The sequence below is a fragment of the Ischnura elegans genome, chromosome 11 (assembly GCF_921293095.1).
Source record: "Ischnura elegans chromosome 11, ioIscEleg1.1, whole genome shotgun sequence".
NCBI lineage: Eukaryota > Metazoa > Arthropoda > Insecta > Odonata > Coenagrionidae > Ischnura > Ischnura elegans.
This window is the reverse complement of record NC_060256.1, coordinates 20,770,998-20,794,668: the sequence shown is the minus strand read 5'-3', so window position 1 is coordinate 20,794,668 and position 23,671 is coordinate 20,770,998. Positions and strand designations below refer to the sequence as shown.

General features: G+C 37.5%; 2 protein-coding genes across 2 annotated transcripts in view; both read right to left on the bottom strand.

The window, feature by feature from the left end:
- LOC124168443 (leucine-rich repeat and immunoglobulin-like domain containing-NOGO receptor-interacting protein 4) overlaps nucleotides 1-23,671 on the bottom strand; it is a 939,647-nt gene that overhangs the window by 859,515 nt on the left and 56,461 nt on the right. The gene's annotated exons all lie outside the window — the stretch shown is intronic.
- LOC124168444 lies at nucleotides 1,875-7,267 on the bottom strand. The gene is made up of 5 exons (XM_046546690.1): nucleotides 6,759-7,267; nucleotides 6,409-6,622; nucleotides 6,208-6,264; nucleotides 5,805-5,867; nucleotides 1,875-3,940 (listed from the first exon to the last, which is right to left on the bottom strand). Exons 1-5 carry the CDS (start codon nucleotides 6,942-6,944, stop codon nucleotides 3,687-3,689), a joined length of 774 nt encoding a protein of 257 aa, XP_046402646.1. The 5' UTR covers nucleotides 6,945-7,267; the 3' UTR covers nucleotides 1,875-3,686.

Sequence of the window (23,671 nt, the reverse complement as noted above, 5' to 3'; positions counted from 1 at the left end):
CATATTCAATCTCGCTGTAAACAAACGTGATATTGAGGCTTATTGATAGTCATTAGTGTTAACTGCAGACTTTTTTTATTGCTTACAGTGTCCCTTACGATTTTGGAATGTGCTCGATGAAGGATACGAGTCTCAATGATCTTGGTTATTGCTAAATTGCGTGGGTATGAAATGTATTTGGTGATGAAAGTGTGAGTAATTCTGTTTCCTTCATTATTCCATTTTTATTTCAACCTGTGATTAGCTAACCTTTTCTCATGTTTTGAAAATTTTATGGTGTCTTGTATTCCTTATATTTCAATATGTTTTTCATTGTACTTGCAGTTTTTCTAGTGTTCAAACTACTCATTTATCGCTAGTGCTATTCTTAGGTTTGTTTAATGCTAACCATTTTGTTGGTTATGTATGTAATTTGCTATTTCAACTCTGTCCTTTCAACTGTTTAATTGTCATTAATTGAGCATTATTCATTAAGTGTTCTACGATGTTTACATTTCTTAGAACTTTAATCTCTTTCCCTTTGAAGTAAGAACTTAATTTCTACTACATTGGTATAAAATATTCTTCACTTTTCTTGTTTTCTTCTTTTGGGATACTTTCTTTCGTATAAGTGATGGATATTAACTTACAAGAACCTTTCATTTTAAGACTCCTCTGCCGACATATGCTATCTTAATGGGTACTCGTCATGAACTACTTCCTACGAAATAATGTCCTTCTCCTTTCATAATGAAATAATTATCTTCCATGAAATGATATTCATAATTGCATGCTTATTTCTAGTGAAGTAATGTTATGGTCTATGGTTTCAGGATTAGCATTATTTTCCCTGTCCCAGAGGTGTTGCAAGATACATCTACCTCAAGGAATACTGGGTCACCCTCTTTGTCTGTAACTGTGGAGTGTTTACTTAAGTAATGGAATCTTTCTCCTATTACGCAAAGGCTGCTATCTCATGTTGTAATTGATATTTGTTGCTTGTGCATCTCATGTGCTTGTAGAATTGTTAACTTCCACAGATTTCATCTCTAGTATGTCATATTGAAATTGTTATTGTTGTATTTCTTTTACCAGTTATTGTATCAATAAATACCAATGTCCACTGAAGTAAGTTTCCGAGATCATTATTCTTACCAACCACCAGATCGCCAGTTGACTTTGTACATGAATCTTGTATTATGGTTACTAGTTAAGTAACCTGGGGAAGTTCATCAGGAAGATTTTCCTACATTCATTGCTTTTAAGTTTCTCGCAATCGCAGTAGCATTATTAAGCCTGAATAGCACGCCCTATCGTGACGCGTAAAAGAACAGGCGCCGAGATGTCCATTCAAATTTCGCGGCAGTCTTGGACCACTGGCATAGATGGCACTGATGTATCAAAACCTATACGCATTATCCTTATGGGTATGTCGCCCCCTTGGTCAAAGGTGGTCTTGTTTATCAAATAAGACAACGAATAAGATCGCCTTCGTCAAGTCGACGTCGACCCCGTCTTGAGCAAATGCTCATTCAAGTTTGTGTTACGTTACCCGCTGGCATCCGGACAAATTACAGTTTTCTTATGTTATTACGTGAATTTTATTGCTAATTATGGAAATTATTAGTATATTGCTTCGAAATTCGGCGAGTTGTGAAGTGTTTCGAAGAATAGATTAGGCTGGAAGGTATTGGAAAGGAGTGGTAAATATATTCCTAAAAAGAAGGTTTAAGGACGTATAATTGTGGCTGATTCGTATCCTGCGGGTTATGCCGTAAATTCTAATGTAATCTGTGCCAACTTCCCTGACGACTTGAGTTACTTTATTGCTGTCACAAAATGGGAAGTGGACAATCAGTAAAGTGTGTGTAAAACATTGTTTTTCAATGCAAGAAGACGATACCTCGCCTTATATGCTTCAGTAATTACATTTCGAATATCAGTGAGTCTTATTTGACGTGGATTACGTGTTTGAGTAGAAAATTTGATAGATAAAGTGATGTCTGAAAGTGCGAGTAACATACCATTACCTACAGTTCGTGATTGTGCTACTGTGCACATCTTTGATGACATAAATTTTTCCATTTTAATTGTTTTACACAATATTAACCTTGTCATTTTGCGTATCTGATTATTCATGACAGAAATATTCTCCTCGTTTACCCAATGTAAACAAAGTCAGTGTTCTGGAATTCTTCTCAATCAGTTATAAATTTTTTTGTGTCTTTGGAAAAGAAATATATCCTTTAGTTGCACTGTGTAATTGCTGTTCTTTCAGTTATTTCTAACTTCTCGAATTAGGGGAATTCATGTCTGTTCGTGCCAACGTGTATTTTGTGGATCTTTGAATTAAAGTAAGTAGCCGCTGCTTCGAAGAGTATCGTGTAACAGTTTTTGATGGGACTGTTATGGCAGTGTAGAAGTATGTACTGATATTTTAGTAGTATTGTGGTGAAATGTTTTGTGCTCTCTAAATGTGAAAATTTAAAAAAATGCTGTTCTAATAACAAATTAAGCTGCGGCTTGATATTGGCCATAGCGTTAAATATATGTTTGCTTTGTGTTGATGTCTGATTTGAGAGAGCAGATGAGATTTTCTAGTGTATTACATCTTTTGAGTATAAGTAGTAGAGTAAGTTACGATAACCAAGTGATCCCTGCCTATGCTTACTCAATTTTCCAACCCAGAGATGGAGGCACAGCTACTGTACATATTTGAGCCAGTGGCATAATCTCTTAATTATTATTATCTTCAGGTCATGCTACCAGCATGGGGTCTTTGATTTAGCAAAAGTTGCCATGCTAATATATGTATTCTTTACACTAACAATCACTTAAATGCCCATTTTGAAATGCATGCTTTCAATATTAATCATGACTCTAAAATCAGAGAAACACAAGAGTAAGTACTGCCTGTGGTATTCGAATTACTATAGCATAAATGTGAGTGGTAACCAATTAATTTGAAGTTTTAAGTGAACATAAGACAATTGTTCTTGACTCATTTATCACATTAGAGACCCTACTTCCTCAAAGTATATTCTTTAGTTAATGTTGAGTATTTGCCACTCTAGTTTCATCATAGAATCAACAATTGTTAGATAAAAGTCCTGTAGGGCTGAGGTTCTCAACCTACCATGGGCTATATATGATATTATAATACTTTTCTTGCTGCCATTACCACCAAGTATAAGAAGTATAAAATTATATTGATTGCTACTTCTTCATTGTAATTTTAAATATTTTTTTTCAATGGTTTCTGAAAACTCTTGTGGAAGGGTCAGTCCACATCCCAATTGGTCATAACAGACAGGTGGAGAACCTAAGCGTTAAAGGACTTTTGCTCTTTTAATGTAATGCAATGCTATTAAAACCCAAACTGATTTCCAGGAAATGTTTTAGAATGATGTCAGGCTCCCATTTAAGCATTTATTCCTGCAAAGTTGTCAGAAAAGGAGATCTAAATGAAATGATATTCGTGAAATTTTTGGCATTGTAATATATTTTTACCTTATTGCATTTTTTAAAACATTGTAACACAAATACTTTTGCACAAAGCAAAAACAATGCATAACATAAAACAATATTACAATCAATGGAACACAGGAAACAATATTAAAATCAATGGAACACAAAAACAATAATACAATCAGTGAAAGTCATAACATAGTAAATAATCTGGTATAATGAACGAAGCAATTAATGAGTCAAACTTTATTTTTTTCTTTTTGAAGGAGGAGTTCCTCCAATTCTGCTTTTGCAGTTGCAGCCCTCACCTGCAGTTCATTCATGATATTTGCATGCCTTATTTGTATGCAACCCAATTCCTTTTCAGTCTTCAGACGCACCATAGCCAACTCTTCATCATACTTCATCAGTCTTCGGTAGCGCTCCCTTTTTAATGCTAACTCTGTTTTAGGGTAGCCTTTTTCCTTTCCCTCAATTGTTGATGATGCAGGAGCTGAAATAATTTCATTAATCGTTAGGAAAATTTACTGTGTCATAATTAGAATTATAAAATGTAAAACTGATTAGGTAATTTAATTTAAAGCTCATTGTGGGCTCTGAAATCAGGATATAAATTACTGAAAAAGATTATTTATTAATTGTGAAAATCTGTGATTTAATTGCCAAAGATTTTGTAAAAGTAAGGTATCCATTAATGTGATTATAGATATCTGAGGCCGTTAAATATTTTATGTTTAATTCATTCTGATCAGTTAATCTATTCATACAGATTCTAATTGTATTTATTTGCTGCCTTACAAAGGACTTAATTAAATAGAAAAATTTAGAAGATGCATTCCTTAAACCTCAATATTTTTATTGACAACATGAGGCTGTTTGAGAAGTTCTGGGGTTTGTTTGTGAAATCACATAGGTAATATAATCCAAAAATGGCCTAATATGGGGGTCATATTGGAACCACCTCGGATAGTCTGTTGCACTTAAATTGGAATGCCTGAAGATAATAGGTACATACTTGAGTACATACAAGAAACTAATATAGCTTCATATCACTTCAAAATCTCATATTTAATGTAAATGGAATAGAATGTTATTTTGAATCGTATTGGCAATCACTGTCAAGCCTGCAACATATTTACAAATGTATATTTATTTTGTTCAATCTAAAAAAATTAAATTGTCTTTGGCCTCCCTTTACAGACTAATTGCTTTTATTTTGGACTACAGTTATTAATAGATCCACTGAAAATGGCCTGGATACTTTCAAAATGAGACATAGTAAGACTCTATTGATTATAAGCCAACTATAGATTGTATTATTAATTTCACTATTAAAAACCAATATTTACACACCTTACACTAATTATGATGTCCATATTCTAAATTGGCTTCATTAAATGTATAGGTGCAAAGAAATTCATACAAGAACTAGATTAATTGTGGAAAGGGTGTTAGGCATTAGGAAAAGGAGTTCAACATCCTTGATCCACAAAACTTGTTTGCTCAGAAAGTGTCATTGTGGCCTCCACTGTGCTGAACAATTTGAGCCTAATATTGCACAATGATCTTGTAGAAGATGATCATGTTAAAGATGAAGTGGTTCCAATGAACCATCTAACTGACTGCCAGAAGACGGTTTTGCTATGCGACAAGCATTTATTGATCAAATTTCCATTTTATTTGTGGGAAAAACATAATGCCTTAAAAGGTTTAATTTATTCAATTCATTTATATTTTCTAGCAATTAAAATATGTTGATGGATCATTAAATAATCATCAACTAAAGCATTCCTAAATTTGGATTGATTAACAGATAATGTTTGAGTGTAACTTAGTGAAATATTGTGTATTAGTTTGTTTATTGAGTTAGTAGTTTAGGCTAGTGAGTAGGAGCTAATGGACACCAACCTCAATACTGACTGCACCAGCCTAAAGGTCATGTATTACAAGTTCATAGCTCATTTTTTATAATTCTATCTCTAAAATGTACAAATCTAATCAAAGTCATCTCTTCACTGGAAACAACTCGTGATTTTTAGGGCAATAAATGCTACAGTCAGGGAGTCATAGGCTAAAATTATAAAAAAATTAAAGGATAGTCCCTATATGTGAGTGTGCCGCTGAATGGCTTAGGTTTTGAATAAGGCATAGTTATCATGAATAACCACTCTAGCTTCCATAAAATTAAGTATTTATCCATAAATGATAATATATACTCTCTTATTCATTATGTAATTTCATATTTGCTTACTCATTGTCCCAAAAATATGTCTAATTTGTGCAGCTACAAAAATTCTGATCAGAAGTAATTTGTAATTAAAATATATGTTCACATATATTAGAATTAATCCACCCACCTTGATCTGATGATGTATCACCCGAGTGGGTGTCCAGTATCTCCACCACCATCTCATTCATGTCTGCAATTATAAAAAAGTAAATAAAATATGACACTGATTACTTAACCTAACTTTATTTCTTTGTCTTCAAAGAAGACTGATTTAGTTGCTTGTTTATCTCGTTTTAAATTTTCTAGTTCAAAAAAATACTTGATAATGGTAGGTACATGATAGTCCATTGATTCTAGCCTTGTTTGCATTAGCAATAGGAGAAATATGACACTATAAAAGGACATAAATTTCAATTAACTTATTTGAGGTATCATAAAATATGGTTACGAATAAAAGTAAAAATGTAAGTATGAATAAATGGCATCTATATCCATCACTGAGACCTTTCTATTGTAAGCATGTATCTCACCTGTGGATATTGCCTCATCACCTTCACCAACATCGTCTGCTACGAAGTCTGCTTTTTCTATCAAATTAAAAAAGTCAGGTTAAAAGTATTTTTAGGTGACTTTCATGTTGAAAATTTTACCGAAACAAATAAAAAGTTAATTAAAAAATAAAAATTTCATTTATCTCTTTTTATCTAACTATACAACACTAAAAAATTTACCTGCGATTTCTTCTGGAGCCATGTTGGAGGTGAATATTGTAGGGGCTGTTGCCATTAAATCGGGCACAATACAATGAACTTCCGGGTCAATTTCAGGGGATTTAGGAGGCCTGCCTCCCCCAGTTTTCATTTTATTTTGTTTTTCGGTGGTTAATGCACTCCTCTGATGCTGCTTGATGTTAGACCACCATTTCTTAAGTTGAGCTACCGTTCGCTGCAACATAATGATAATTTATTACTTCTCTGAAGGCCAATGAAAGTCATGACTTTTTCGTGCACTCACAGTTTACCGGCAAAACCAATTATCACAAATATATTCCATACCGTAGAATTATAAAATGTTACCGTACCTCCTGCGTAATGACACTCGACGTGTTGTACATCTGAGTTATTTTTCTCCAAGCATCTTCTTTTTCGCGAAGTGTCGCTCCATCTCCTTTTTTGTCCTCTATTTTCTTGTTTTTTCCTAGAATGTCCAGGAAAACTTTTCTTTCCAGAACAGTATAATGCCTGTATTTGGTCGATGTGGATGCCATAATTAAACTTCCGTGAACTTCACTTCGCTTTACTCGAAATAACCGCCAACGATCATAATACCCTTTCACCGCGTTATGGCGCTGGTTGTCAAGTAAACAAATGTAACGACGTCGGTGATTGGTCGATTTCAATAAGCATTTGCTTGAGCATTTGCTTGACGAAGCTCGCCTTGTTTCAAATAAGGCCAGCTTGATCAAGACCAGCTTCGTCAAGACGAGCTTATTCGTTGACTATGAAAGCGGCAACCAAATAAGCTCGCCTTGACCAATAAGGCGGTCTTCATGAAGGCGGTCTCAAGTAAGCAATCAAGACGCGACTATGAATACGGCCCTAAACCATTGTTGTTGTTTGAGTGGACTATACCAAACCAATTTTCTTTTTCATATTTCGCGGTTCCACAAAGTCAGGCAAAAAAGGTTTTTTAATACTCAAAAGGTGAAAAGTGGACCGAGTAGTACTTGCCAACAACTGTCCCCTCGTCTCGAGGATCAAAAAAAGAGAACCTCTTGCCCGCTTACGGCGAAAACACACAAAAAAAAACAAAAGTAAAACAAAATGCACCACTCGGCGGCAAATACGAAAAAGAAGTTTACCGAACAAAGGTTATTGAGTGGATCAACGAAAAATCTATATAGCATTTTGTATCCAAGTTCTATGATACGAAATTCATTAATTCATTTTTAGTTTAAGGTATTCCATTATTTTTTGGCTGAGTAACTATTACTTATACCTTTTCTTTTTTTAAATAAAGCGACGCGAACTTCGATGAATAATCATCACAATCATCATGATTCCTCATCGTAACCTGCGTCGCTATATTTAAAATGAAGTGGTATAAGTAATAGTTATCCAGCTAAGAAACCTCATAATGATAGGACTCTCGGAAGATGGATTTCGCTTTGAGCGAAACGTATGCAGAATAATTTTATTTAACTAATAATAAAAAAAAACGATTTCAAATTACTGATAATTGAAAAAAATATGCATCTTTATCGAGGCTTAAGTATGAGACATTATTACGTAGCACCAGTACCACAATTGTCCGATTATTTCGTCAAAGACTGTTGCCAGGGAGAGATCTCTGTGAAGATTAATTCGTTCCTCAGAGAACGTTCAGCTGCACACCTTGCCTCTGCAACCTCCGCTGCCCCGTTCCCGCATATCATGGAGTCTCCTCACTCTTTATCCCACTCTTGAGGGACACATCTTCGCGAGTCCTTTTGACTGCTCCACAAAGGACAGGACTCCTTTGTGCCCACAACCACGCTCGCGTAGATTCGCCCTCCGAAACCCGGCAGCCGCTCGCATAACGATGCATTAATTCCACGGATGTTGCTCTGCTGAGCCCTATCGACGTCACCCGTGTAATTATTAACCTCCCTTCCTTCTCGAAAGGCCCCGCAAAAGGTCATTTCCCTGCGTCCATTCGCGGGATGGGCAAGTTGGAGTGGAGATGAGTCGGACACAGGGGTACCTCCATCTCCATAAGACATGATGATGCATCGGACGGAACGTCGCAAAAGGCCCACAAATGCTAAAGCGCTAACTCTATGCCATCAAGAAAGCTTGAATCATTTAAGTTCGAACCGTACCTTTCTATTACGCCAGGTATGGTGTACTTTTTGAAGGAGGCGACTGAAAGCTAAAGTCATTTGCACCATAGGGAATGAGCTGGGAAGGTAGGATAAAGAGAAACCCGGCTGTGGCATTAGGAAACTCTTAATAAAAGGGAACCACGGCTTAACGTCCAATCCAAATGACTTAATGCTGCGCATGAAGTGCCCCCACATAGCACTCAGTCAGGGTTCGGGCGGTCAATGAAAAATCTCCATCACAACCGGGATTTGAACCCGGTCCTATAAGTAGGGAAGCCATAGCCACCACATCGACCCGATCATCTCCTGGTAAAGACACACCGTTCACTGACCATCCACTTGTAACCAGAAAATTTAAGTCTAAGGCATTACCGAGTGACGCCGATGGTGATTTTTTTTAAACTCTTCTATTGCATTACTTTTTACTTGATTACGAAACAAACTATTTAGCCAGCAATGATGAAATATATTATTAAATTATTTTACCCAGAATTTTTGCTCCACCATTTTTTGCTATGCATCGCCATTTTGACATTGCAATTCATGCATGGATAGATGCATACTTTAACATATAAGAAAGCCTACGTTCTCCAGAAACTGACGACGCGAGGAAAGTGGACGAACTTACTGAAATACTAGATAGTAGCAAAACAATGCTCTGCTTGAAAATTGTTTTTTTTTTTGTAAATAATTCTTACCTTACATTATGTTTACCTGTTTTAAATTTACGCTTAAATGACTTATAGATTTTAAAGAACATTATTATTCAGTTTACGACATACTTGTTGGCAGTGAATGAAATATTCCAAAATTAGTAGAGCGAATCGGTATGCCTCACAATTGCTTTAAAACTCAGCCCATAACTAACCCAACAGCATGAGCATACGATTCCTTGGAAAGTCCAAGGTAGTTAAAATTGAAATCAATAATTATTTTGAATCTTTTTCTGGATTTTTGGTCTAGGAGAGCAGTTTACACTCAGATTATTTAAGTGTTTTGCCATAAAGAGCGCATCGAGTCATGAAAATGGCGGATTAACTCTCAAAAAAACAGTGGTCTTTCTCTGAATATAAATGTCCTTCCTCGATCAAAGCTAAGAGAATTGATAATTATCGGCAAAGGAAGAATATTATGAATGAAAAAACAGTTTTAAAAAATGGAGTAAAATTGATAGTAAGTACACAAGAAACTTAATGATATTTTTTCTACAAACTTCGAAAAGTCGTCGATAACCTATTCACTAGAAATAAACAAGAACATAATATTAGAATGGGAACATTATTTTGAATACATTTGATTTGATAGAGTTCAAAGAAGACACAGTAGGTACTAACTGTAATGCACGGAAACGCAATGCCGCTCTCAACCTTATGTACCTTATAATAAATATCTCTTAATCTTGAGGAAAGCGCACTAAGCGATAATGTATGTATATGGCCGATCGAGGAGAACGGACAAAAATTGACAGTTGAAAAACACAGAAACACATAAAAAGGGACACTCACAAAAAACTAGCAGACGTTTCAACGGGTTGACCCGCTATCTTCGGTGCCGAAGGTTCAGCCATATTCATACATTATATTAAATATACGTTGACATACTTTGTCCTCTGCAAGATGAGCTCTTACTTCTAAAGAACAAAGTGCAATACTGCCAACATTTGGCACACATCAGAGCATTTCAAGGATTTTCCCAGCGTAGTATGAAACACACTGGAGCTTTGTGCCGAATCCGAGGTTTACCTGAGCGGGGCACGTGTCCCTTTTCTGGCGTCCAAACCTCTCTCCTCCCTTCTGCACCTCCAGGACTTTCATCCGTCCCAAAAATGCTTTTCCATGCGGGGCGGCTATCCCAGACCACGAGGAAAATCAAAGGACCCCCAACGGAGGCCTCTGTGTTCTCCGTCCATCGCGCGAAATAATTAAGACCCATCCTACTCTCGCACACACAAGGCAGAAAGATCCTTCCTTTTCACGTACGCCAAAGGCAGGGCACTTTGTGGCTCTATTGTGAGCTACCCTGCACCGGGATTTGCTTTCCGGGCGAGCGAGAGGTGCTGGGGATTCGACAATGTTTTCGTCAATCCCACCGATTAAAGGAACACGCGCAATATGGCTTCCGCCCGCATTCCCCTTAACGATATCCAATCAAGCCCCTTTTCGACTGTTGAATGCCTCGCCGTCATGACGATCACTAATCCTCCCTTTGGCCTGTGGGTTTCTCGTCTCGGTCCGAAGTGAAAGTAGCCCGTAGGCGTATCTATGTATCCTTGGGACCTTGATTACTCTCGCACGGGACCCTTAATGACGATAAAGGGCCGAGGGGAGCATCACAATGCGACCGCGAGTTCGGAAATTCCACCTTTGATAGCGGACGAGAGAAAAATACAAAGGCCGGACTCTTCGACCGGGCACCTCTTAAATTTAGCCCTCATTGCATATTAATCAAATTGAAATTAAAGTTCATCTTAATTAAATTCGCGAAATTATGACTAAGATTTCTCTATTACATGTGACTAGTCGGAAATTATACACACGCCCTATTTTTTTTGTTTTTTAGCTGTAGTTTTGGTGTATACAACTTCTTTTGGAATCGCATATGTTAGTAAAATCAGACACTGTAATATTTCCACTGAGTTGCAATGTCTAATTTTACTAGTATCAAGAACTTCCACCATATCGTGCTTCACATAATACAAGATATGTCGCATATACGTTGGGAATTTTGTCGAAATCCTGGCCAAAACCCCAAAAATGGTACTAACAAAAATGGTACTAGCGGAGAAAACAACAGGAATACTAACGAAGCAATGGTTTTAGTTTGGAGAATATACCAAAATAAAAACATAAATTTAAGTTATCCACATAAACCATCTACCATAGTAAATGTAGCAGGTAAATCTGCATCCAGTTTAAACGCCGTACATTGGGCTAGAATCGAAAAATACTGGCCAAAACCTCAAACACGATTTTTTTGTGCTAGAAGATCGAAACTTTGCATACGAATTTTCAAATAATTTTTGCATAACTTGCAATATTATTTATTCCCTATGCTTTCACGTTATCAATATATTTGAGGTCAAAGTTTAACAAATTTAGCGAAAAACGACCAATGAAACCACTGAACGAAGATAAAGTTGGCTATTTGCAGAATAAAATCGATAGTGGTCGTTTTTCACTAAATTTGCTCAACTTTGACCTCAAATATATTTTTAACGTGAAGGCACAGGAAAGAAGAAATTTGGAAGGTTATGGAGAATTTATTTGTAAATATGTATGCAAAGTTTCAATCTCCGAGGTCAAAATAATCGTTTTTGAGGCTAAAAGTGCTAAGATATGCACCTTAGGTCCTTGCAATGTATTGGGGGTAAAGACCAGTTTATAGGAATTATTGTCAATAACTATAAATTAGGATTTACGAAAAAATTAGCTACACAGCTTCAAGGACCCCATCTATCAATTTTATGCGGAACTGGCTTGAACAATTGAGAATGGATATCTTTAAGAGCGACACAGTGAACATAATATTAGAGCCACACTATATTTCCAGGTCCGATAGAAGCGACAAATTACGAGAGATGTTTTGCCGAACTGATAGATATGGGAATTCGTTTTTCCCCCGAATCATAAAGGACTTCAATAAACACTAGTCCCAACCTCGATAGAGCACTTCATTTTTTTTCAGTTTTAAACGGCTGGTGTCCTAACACCCCCTGCCACACGCCTTTTAGGCGGCTCGCGGGGTATTACGTAGATGTAGATGTAGATGAACTGTAAGTGCGAATAACAGCACAAAAGGCATTGAAGTTGAATGAAATCAGAAGAACCAATCGTGATGGGGATAAACTAAATAAAATAAAATTCAATATTGAGATAAACACTTGGAAATTTCCACGATAATGAAATTTATTCCACCCTAGGTCTCGAATCATCCATTATGAATGAACGAAGATACTAATTTCCACACTTTTAAATTCCAAAACACAATAACCGACCACGGTTGACCGAGGTTCTTTGGAGGAAATTCATTGATAGTAACGGCAAATACAATTGTAGTAATTTTCCTAGCTATTTTTTTGCCCAACCGGGTTCAATGCATACACATCAGCTCTTGATGACGATGCGTTAACATTGAAATCGGTTGAGCGAATAAAATATTGTGGAAAATTGCTACAGCTGTTTGTACCATTTTAAATTCGGTTCACGCCAACGATCGTTCACGTTTCTTCATTTCGAACGATTCATTAGCATGAACGACACACTTCTACGCTTGTGCAGTTCCAGTCGCATACGGGGGGCACTTCTACAGCCGGGACGTGTCGTATTTGAGTTTGGAATTTGGAAACCCACGCCGCTGCTCTCAGTTCAAACTGAGGAGAGGCGACCGCAGAAAGCGACCGCGCCTCTTGAGGTTCCGCTCAACTCCTTCCAAACAGCGGAGCGCTCCTCTTTGTCACCGACCAACTCTCCCTTCCAACAATCTTTGCGTGGGAAAGAACTCCTTTCTCCGTACTATTCCCACATCGCATGTCCCCCCTCCTCTCGGTAAACTCAAGCAATGGCAGCAGCGCTGCAGCGGCGCCAGAATAAAATGGTACATACTTACGGTCTGGATACGAATCGCATTTTACTTTTAATTCAAAATAAAAGAAACCTCTTACTATTTTTCCACCAGCATTAGACGAAGTTATTAAAAGGAATAGGAAATGGAGAATGCAAATTAACGCGGCTAAGACAAAAGCAATTATGTTTCGGAGGATGGCCACTACAGAAGATAATAGACGGGAGAGAATAAGAATAAAACAGCAAGCATTGTGCTAGGAAGAACACGTAGCATATCCGGGCGAAGAGTTTGACAGGAAATTAAACATGTGACGCCAACTAAACAATACATTAGCTAAATACATAGGCGCGAGCGTGTCCCTTAACCTCATTTTAAAAAGCACCCCTCGCCGGTAGCAACAAAAACAATACTATACAAATCATTCATACAATCAACATTACTGTAAGCAGCACCGACGTGGTGGGGTTCACTAACTAAAGAGAAAATCGATAAAATCGATCGAATGGAAAGACGACACCTGCGCTATATTTTTAAAATAAGACAACGTTTGGGTAATGGAGCGGTGTACACGATTAGTCAAGTGACTGCGGCCAAAGAGTGGTGCGGAAATTAGCTAAAAAGTTTTTTGACGAACTGGAAGGAAAAGACAACGAAGCTATTCAAGAAATTCTATCCTATAAAGACACCTTGAGAGATAAATTTCGAATACCAGAAAATATCTTTGACATATAAACAATAAATAAAACAAATGACGAACGCAAGGGCGTTATACTAATACTTCAAGGATGAAAAGAAGTCAGAAGAAATAAAGACCACATGCCTCCCACCAGTGGCATAATTAGGAATACGCTTTTGGGGATGAGGGGGTTGGGGAGGGGGGCGATTCACCCCTCAGGCAACGGGGGCCCCGGGGGTTAGTCACCGGGCGGTATTCAGTGACTCGTCTCACTGCCATCCGCGCTATAATGACGAGTCTTAACTCGTCATGACCTTTCGATGCCAAACCGCTCAATGACGAGTGTGTCTCGTCATCGTATTTTCATAATTTTAGCACTATTTAGAAGAACAATGTAATTATTTTAAAAGCTTAACAATGTTAAAACATTCATAGTATACAAGAATAATTCATATTTCATGAAACATGATGCATTGGAAGGATTAAAATGATGTCATTCGAGTAGCGATAGCTGTGTTCTCCATGTTTAATAATCACATTATATTTCATGGTTCTAAGTTGATTACAAAATATCATTTCATTACCTATCATTTAAAAGAGAACCACAGAAAAAATAAATAGAGAATAGGAGCACGATATTCAGAAAATTAATCGAAGTGGATGTGGTTAATAAATGATCTTTAGCTTAAAGCAGATGCAATTATTATACGTGAAAACTAGACATTAGTTTTAAATATTTTTTCGATAGGCAACGGTTCTTCCGGGTTTCCTTCCGCGTTTATACATTTTGCTGGACATTTGTGGAATCTCCGCTACAATCTCCGCGGAAGTCTTCTTAACACCTAAATATTTTTTTATATTAGTCTCAGGCTTTGGGGGGTATATCTCCTCATCCCCCCCACCCCCATAGCTACGCCACTGATTTCCACTATATTGTCCGAATTCCGTGCAAATGTTTTCTAGGAATGCAGCCAGTGGCGTATGAGTATTGGTACTCCACGCTAAGTGCTCCGTACGGATAATTAATTGCTAATTAGTCCTATAAACCGGGCTTAAACAGCTTCAGTATTATTTCATTATGACGAATGTTACAAAATCAAAGAATATATCTCATTATAATCAGCGAGGAAGCCATTAAGGGACGCAGAATATTAGCTCGCTTGAACAGAGGTAGAACATTTCCACTCCATATTTCCTTCCTTATTCCATAGAAAGTTTTGACCTATCTTCGATATCCTTTGATACTGCACACGATGATTACAGCATAAAGGTGGTTTTATGGAACAATGGAAGGTTGTGAATTTCCGAAATTCAAATTCTTATTTCAAAATTCTCGTCTCGACACAGGGAAATTCATAAAAAACGATATTTTACTGCGAAAATAGTGTTTAATATAATAATTTGATAGATACTTTCATGCGATGCATCCATAATTTATGTGGTTTTATAGAACAATGAAATGTTGTGAATTTCCGAGTATTGGAATCCCATTTTCAAAGTCTCGTCGCGGCATGGAGAAAATCATCAAAAAACTGTTATTTTCCTGCGAAAATACTGTTTAACACAATAATTTAGGAGGCAAGGTTAAGAAGCGCGAGTGAAAGTTAAGCAGACTACCCACTTTGCTCGCTAATTACTTTAATGAGAGACGTAGACCACTTTGGCTGGTTTGACTGTGACATAAAAAAAATGAAAAATATGAAACACAAAATTCATTGGCCGGACAAAAACACTAAAACATTACTTAAGGTTATGCATGTACGATTTATTCAGCATCACGAATATGGGCTCATATTCGTGCGACGTCACAGATTTCTATAAATACGGGGATTGTTGGGTTCAATAAGTGACCGGCAACGGCGCGCGAATAATTATTCACTTGAAAGGGCTCACTACCACGGGAATAGTTCATTTCCATGGCGTCATGGTTGTCACCTCGAGCAATGAAAGACTCATTATTGAACAATTCATTTGAAGATCCACCAGTTTTCCAAATTAAGTAATTTCTACAAGGAAATACAAAATACCCCCCGAAGTTCGCACAGCAATTAATTTCGTTTCATTTTCTAATCTCGAATAATTTAGGTGAGGAAGAGATTTCACCCTATCCTACACTGTCCGATTTTTATTGGTTCAGGAATTTCCAAAAAATGCGGCAAGTATGAAGCATCGCTGTCTTTTTTCTCGAGGTAAATTGTAACTTATTCAATTCCCAGCTTCTCAATTTCTCGCTGAAATTTATGTGACACTGCACCGTCCGCATATACTTCTGACAGCTTAGTGTGAACACAATTCAATTTCCATATTTTATTTTATTAATTATCATTATTAATGTTACTAATTGTCTTAAAAGAGGTATTTCATCTCGAAAGCGTCACAGGAGTTTTGGAAGTTGGAACTGGTCGATGCTGCAACAAACACAGCTGTGCGAAGTAGAAAAATTTATCAATATGTACCTATATTTTATCACGAAAGAGGGTGGTGATTCTCATTTAAACCTCATCTCTTACCATCTCCCTTTGGAAAAATGTTCTTCCAAAATATAACACGGAAAATCATCCCCTTGTACGACATCCCTTCCATCTATCAAAGCGCACCTTTCTTCTCCTCCACGGGTCCCTCATCTATCTTCCTTCAGCTGCATTTCCTTAGGGTCACACCCCGCCTGAACCTGACCACTCCTCATTCCCGTCAACGCCAAAGGCTCTCTCCCTCGAACCTAGGGTTACCACGCTCAAGTCGCCACCTTCTAAATCTTTCCTGGGCCTCCGGGCGAGGCTGAGGAATATGGAGATACATCGCAGGGTTGTCTACACTTACATTCACACTGTCAACATCCCCAAACCGAAAAAATGATGTATCGATAGCATCTTGCGATGGCAGAAACCAAGATCAGGTGCGATAAAAAACTTTCGACGGACCATAACATTAACCTTAAGTATCGTTTACCTAGTTGGGCGAGAAATCTGAACGCTGGGGAAAGAAAATTGATGCATGGGAGATGATGAAGAAAGGAGTAACTAAAGCATAAACGATGAAAAGATGGAATATTTGAGGCTGCAACTAGGTAATGGATGGATAGGCAAAAAAGGCATAGGTACATAAAATTTGGCAACTACCCTCTACTCCTTGTACCTAATGTTGAAAAACTTGAATTTAAACGCCGGAATTGGCTGTCTTGTATCGGTTCGATTATAAAAATTCATCGGCCAGATCCATACCATAGCAAATTCCCTATCATGGTAAATCGACAGGGCAGAGATAAAAGTGTCGAAAAAAGATTACGGAATAGAAATACGAAATCACCGAAGTTCGGACAGCATTATAGCGTAGTCATTTTTACGCATAGTGTAGGATAAGTTCAATTATAATAATTACTGTTCCCTTATTACCACAGTTTCAACCCACCCCTTGATACTTTTTCTCCTCATCCCTGCCTGCTTCACAAAGACCTTATTCTCTTCATTTCGTGGGAGCCTTTCTCGGAATCAACGAAGTTAATTAATGCACGCGCAATTCCAGGAAGACAAATTACTTAACAGTTCAGCCATTTTGGTGGGCTGGCCTTCGGGAGCTGGCCCCGGGGGCAATTATCGACCGAATATCCGAATATGCTCCGTGTCGATTCTTTTGCATACATTTCCTCTCAGGCTCTAAGAGATGAGTATTATGATACATTCTTTTATGATCCAAAATGAATCACATCAACGCAAGCCATTTCGAACATGCCATTCATAAATGCTAAGGTGTATCGATACTATACATCTTTTATGAAGCTCCACAGCAATTACCTGGCGGGGAAACTCTTCGGAAGAAATTTGATCTTGAATACAGTATCGAGAACGGATTGGTATTTTATTTTTAAATTTTAAGTAATTTTATTGATTTATTGTGCAACGTTTTGCATTCAAGTTATCATAGCCTGTCTTGCGTTGAAAAAGTTTTTAGATACCTAGAGTTATTCTAGCCTAATAAGCCGAGCGTAAGCAGTTTTTTCTTACTTTTTTTGGCCGCTAGGTGCGCATTAGTTTTCGAAGGTCTTGAAAATGATTACGCTAATATCGAAATTTAAGGAAATTGGTTCGGGAGATGAACAGCTCGTCACTGTACAAATTAAAGCACTATGAAGCATGGGGTAGAAGAGGTTCATCTTATCTGTAAATGGATGAAACTAAAAGTTCCAATTCCTGAAACAAAATGTGTGTCAGTAAAAGAGTCGGGGCTGAGAGAGTATTCCACCAAAATAAAGATCTACTCACAGCGGGAAATTAAATAATAATTAGGCTCGTCATCGGACAACTTTGTGAGTTATTGGCGAATGAATGCTATTGTTGAAAACAAACCACGTTATTAACTTCTATTATTTCAATGCTAAGGTATTACGACTTCCATAGGAGTGAACTAGTCTGCAGCGGACTGGCTATTTTAAAAGGGGAATTGATGCAATTTTCCCTTTTTTCCTAGTATTTCTGAAAGATTTATTTTAAATTGATATTTTGAAATGATATTTCAGCCAAATGAGACGCGGTTAGAGGCCAGGGCCGTTGACCGCTCACACTCTGCACGAAGACTCGTTCGACATGGTCTCACTTCCAATATCGTCGCATTCAAACCTGCTCCATTCCCTGCCAAGAGCGAGAGGGAAGTGGGCAGCGCAGCGGTCAAAGGAAAACGGCGCCCGCAGAGTAGATGGGCAAAGGCAGTTGAGCAGACCGATTCCAACTTGCTCAGTGCATACGTGAGTGGCCAGTGAAATCTCTACGCGTCCACAGATCTGGAGATCTGTTGGTCACGATCACTGGATCGAAAACACATCAAACGGTTCATCTCACGGAAAACTAAACTCTGCTTCCGACTCAGATTAATTGACAAAAGCGGACGCCGCCGGAAACGCTAAGGAATTTATAAAAGTGAAAGTTTTATAACGTGAAACTACTCGAAATTTGTTTTAGGTGTCTTTTGTAGATAATTTTGTATTCGCGAACAATATTACAACAATTTAAGTCCCCAAAAGACAATGTACCCTTTGGTAATTAAATGAGGAGAAAAGCCAAGCCACATCTTCAACCGAAAATTTTTAACAAATATCTAAGTAAACCAGATTGAGGGGCTTCTTTGACACCATTTTGACAAAGACTATTATCAAAATTATTGGATAAACATTTCACAAATAAATATCATACGCTTTGAATACTATTGCAGACACTGAAGTCTGATAATTAACACTGACAATGAGATTAAAGTCATATGGAGTTTCCGATTGGAGACAGATTACAAAAAAGTTTTACTCCGTCTTTTCAACCTCGCACTGGTCGATCCTTTCAGCAATTTGATTGCATGATGCCTCATAATATATTAGAGGCGATGGTTCCGTTACATTGATTTCGAAGAGAAGCTTAAGCTATAATACACACACAGGGTGACCGGGTGACTCTTTATGCTAACGTCGGTATTAGTGGATTGTATTACTAGTACTTTTGGCACTCTGTCAAAGTTGGCCTTAATGCTAAGGCAACCCCCTGTTTAATGGCAGTTACATCCGACAATATTGCACCCAAATTTCACAGTATACTTCCATTTTATATACAAGTGGCAAATAAAATTTAAGCAATTTTTTCATCAAATACACCGGATTAAATTTTTTCGGTACGATTGCCTTCAGCAAATGGAAGTATATGACAGAAGTAAATTTAACGCACGATGTATAACAAAGGGCAAAAAATCCAATCAGCTCACGAGAAATTACAAAAAAATATTAATTCACAAAAGACAACCTTCAGCTGATGAAAAAACGCTAGCCAAGGTGTGACAAATAGATTAGATCAGATAAGTTAGGTACTCCTTCAGTATCCTCCTACAGTTAAGAATTGATTTAATTGATTCGAAGCAAAATGGAAATCCAAATGATCTATACGTTCGTAAATACAATGGTAGAGAGATAAAATACGATTTCACAACGCCTATGAATTAATAGGATATATATTACAAACAATTTACTCAACAAGTCTAAATATGGCTTTATTAGAAAATATTATATTTCAAATAATGTTTCGCGTTCTGGAACCATAGGATGAACCATATACTAAAAATTTTAGTCACGCATACGACTAACGGCAAAAATATTCAAAGATTCAGGAAAGATTTGTATGAATCACGCTAAATCATTTCATTTATTGAAGATGAAATCGCGCATTTACACTGCACCGTGAGAAAATTTTATTCGCCCAAATTTAACAAATGAGAATCTTCCTACCAAATACGCACGTGGATTTTCAGAAAAAAAAGTCTCAAATCTCCTTTAACAACCACCCACACATTCGCATTGAAATAAACTGCAAAGCGTGAATTTATTTCAACAGTCCTCACCTTAGGTTTCAATTTTTCCGCCGGAACATTCGGCAGGCAATGAAAACCGAATGCATTCAGGCATATTTTAAATTGATTTTTCTTGCGTTCCTCTTGAAATTACATTTCACTCCTCACGGCATTTTTCATTTCACTTCCAGATTAAAGTTCCCCCATTTTCAGCTAGTTATTCATTATTAAAAAAGTTTTTAACTTTTCAAGCGCCGGATAAAACTTCATTTCCGGTCACGAGATTTTTAAAACGTGCACCGCCAAGTCCTCCGGACAAAATTCTGAAATAGTTTCCACTCTAAGTCGAAATAAGGTCCCAAATGTACAATATTCCATCTTTTTAATATTCCAGTTGCTAATAACTGAAAGGCATGAAACACTGCACCTGCTTTGCATAACTCATTAAGATAGACTTTATTAAGCCCATCTTAATGAGTTAAGCAAAGCCTTCACTTTTTTGTCTTGATTAACTTCTCACTCAATATACTGCAAGCTCCGTAGTCACATGAAAAATGCTGGCTCTCCCATTCCCAAATAGAATTCGTTCTGTAACTTCAAAATGAATTTTTAAAGAATCATATTGCAACCTGGAAATATGGATTTAATTTTTTTAAAGCAAAATGGAAATTGCAAGTGAATAATACTTATAGGAATAAGATTATGGGGAGACTAAATACGATATCAAAATGATAAAACATTAAATTATATTCAATTAAGTCAAAACCGATTTGGAGAACGGAGATGAAACTGGTCGTGGACTAAAATCGTTTGTTGAAAGTTTTTAGTGCGTTTTAATTCAAAACAACCACGTTAGCACCAGGCTAGACTAGTTTTAAACAATTTGGTTCTCAAGGTAACATATTTATTTCCTCAGGTTTTCTAATTAAGTTAAAAAATTACATTTCTCTGGAATAGTAAGCGGAGCAAGTTCATCCCTTCCCTCACCTAGTAAAGGTAGCTTCGGTACAGTGAAGGTCAAGCAGGGTCATATGTAAAAAAAATGCTATTTCTCGTAAAAAAAATTAAGTAATCCATCGGGAATGAGTAAATGGAAGGTGACCGACGGCGGTGAGTTATGCTTGCGAGCATCGCATCTTGTTGCCACGTTATTTACCGCCGAGTTAGAAAATGGATATGGAACGGGGATCACAGACGCACCTCACTTCTTCCACCCGCCGGCGGGGGCGCCATAATTTTGAAAACCAATAATATGGCCATCGGCTTTCCGTCTCAACCTCCGCTCACACAGAATTTCCATTCTTTCCGACCGCTCTCTCAATTTACAAGCCCCCCTTTTATTTATTCATCCCCCCATTTCCCTTACCAAACAACAACAACAAATTTCCCACCGAGGCCTATACAGGTGACCTCTCACGCGTCACCGCGGAACTAACGGCAGAGGCGCGCGCGGGACATGAAATACTGCATCGGCGTCGTAAGCGTTGAAAAGGCGTTGAGCCCTACGTCGAGTCTTCTTCCTCTTCTGATTTATGGCGCGGAGTCCATTTCGTGAAGGCTGGCGCCCTGCTGAAAACGGTCGAGGAGAAGGGAAAAAATGTATGTAAAGGTGTATAGAGGTCTCTTCACTCGAAGGGAGCAGTTTTCCTTTCAGGTCGCTGAGGAGAATTAACTCCGCTGGGCTCACGAGTGGGTGTGGAGCCCGTGAACTCGCCGGAAGGGACCGTAAGATAAAAAGATATTTCCCCGATTGGGGCGGAGTTTACCACAAAAATAAGAGACAGCTCATTATCGGAAGACATGGGCCCACCGTCGTTCAGACATGTTTATTTTCATTGGAAGACTCAAAATTGCACCGACTCATTCCCATAACTCGTTCATATAAACGGAGGTGTACGGCCATATTTATTAGTTTACGTTTTTATGCTGGAAATGGTGGTTGCTTGATTATTTAGTGGTCGGAACGGACATTGGATGTCATCCAAGCTGTTTACGAAATGCGAGTATGGGCTAAAATAATTGATATAGGGAATAAAAGAAGACATCCACTTAACCTGAAAATAAGAAATAGAGAAAGAAAATAAAAATAAGTACAACGTTTCCTCCTACGGTCGGGGTGCTACGACAGCGCTATCTATCATCTACATAGGGCACACAATTATGGATCAGAGCATAAGTACAGCTCGAATATACGAAATTCTTTTCACGGCTTTGAGCTTTTCCAAGATAGCAATACTAGCCCTCAAGCCAATGCGGGAAATTATTTGAGGATGAAAAGGCATAAATGTGTGTAAGAAGACTGTTACGTTGTACAGTTAAGACGAGTGTGGCACTGAAGTTAACTCGGCACTTAATTATGAAGTTCACCTGTGTTTGCATGCAAGTCCGTCTCAAGAATAAGAAATAGCTAGTTTATTGATAAAAACTTTTGCATGCTGTAATTTTCAACCAAAACGAATCGCTTAGAAATAATGAGATTCTGTACAGTATGGGAATCAATGTAAAATCCAGCATCCTTTCTGATAAGTTAACCGTGAATGGCAATAATACCCCATATTTATGCGAAAACTAATATCCCGATATGATTTGGCGAAAAGTGAAAATATGCACTAAATTTGAAACGAGGAATTGGTATCATCCTGAACCATTTCTAAGGTTCATGCAAACAAAAAGAGAGTGGCGGCTCGTTGCCTTTGTGGGTGGGCGAAGGACTGGAAACACTTCATTGATAGTATATACTTCGCTGACCTCTACTTCCCCGCACCCCCAAAATGTTAAATGAAAATGAAGTGAAAGTCATCCAGTCAAAATATTTGATAATATCAATCTGTTCTGACCAAATAGGTACTGCGTCTTGATGGCCGAATATTCTCTATCCAATATCCAAAAAAGATGATACAATTAGAGCATGCCGATATGGTCTTAAATTTTGGGTAAAAAGTCACTAAAAACTCACTAACGTTTCCAAGTGGCTCGACAGTTCAAAAACACCTGAATTAGGTCTCTAAAAAAAGTCCGACGTGCTCTCGATACTATTCCGAGTTACATTATCAATAGAACCTTAGGGATATAAAGTTTTGCTTTCGTAAGTTTTGACAAGGATTTTGAAAGTTGAATCTCGGTAATATCACAAAAAGCTATTTGCATTTAGAACAATACTCCAATTGATTGCTACTACTTCTGCAGAAATAATTGATAAATATTACGTTTATTATTAGAACAGTACCTGATAATAATCAAACTTGTTTGGTTGAGAAAATGAGTTTCAAAAATAGGTGTTAAATACAAGATATCATCATCCCAAGACTTCCTTATTTGAGGAGCCTCTCTTAGGCGACAAAGAAAGTAACATTTAGAGAATGAGGAGGACTAATGGGGAGAATTGCTCGAGATACTGAAACTAAATAATAATGATTTATTACTGAATGAATCATCTGCATTTATGATACCGAATACTAAGAAGTTTAGGTACGGGTAACATATTGGAACGCTGAAGAAGATATTACCCTCGTGAACATCGAGCTACCAAATTCACATGCTATATTAAACAACTATGCCAAAAACCTAATGTGAATTA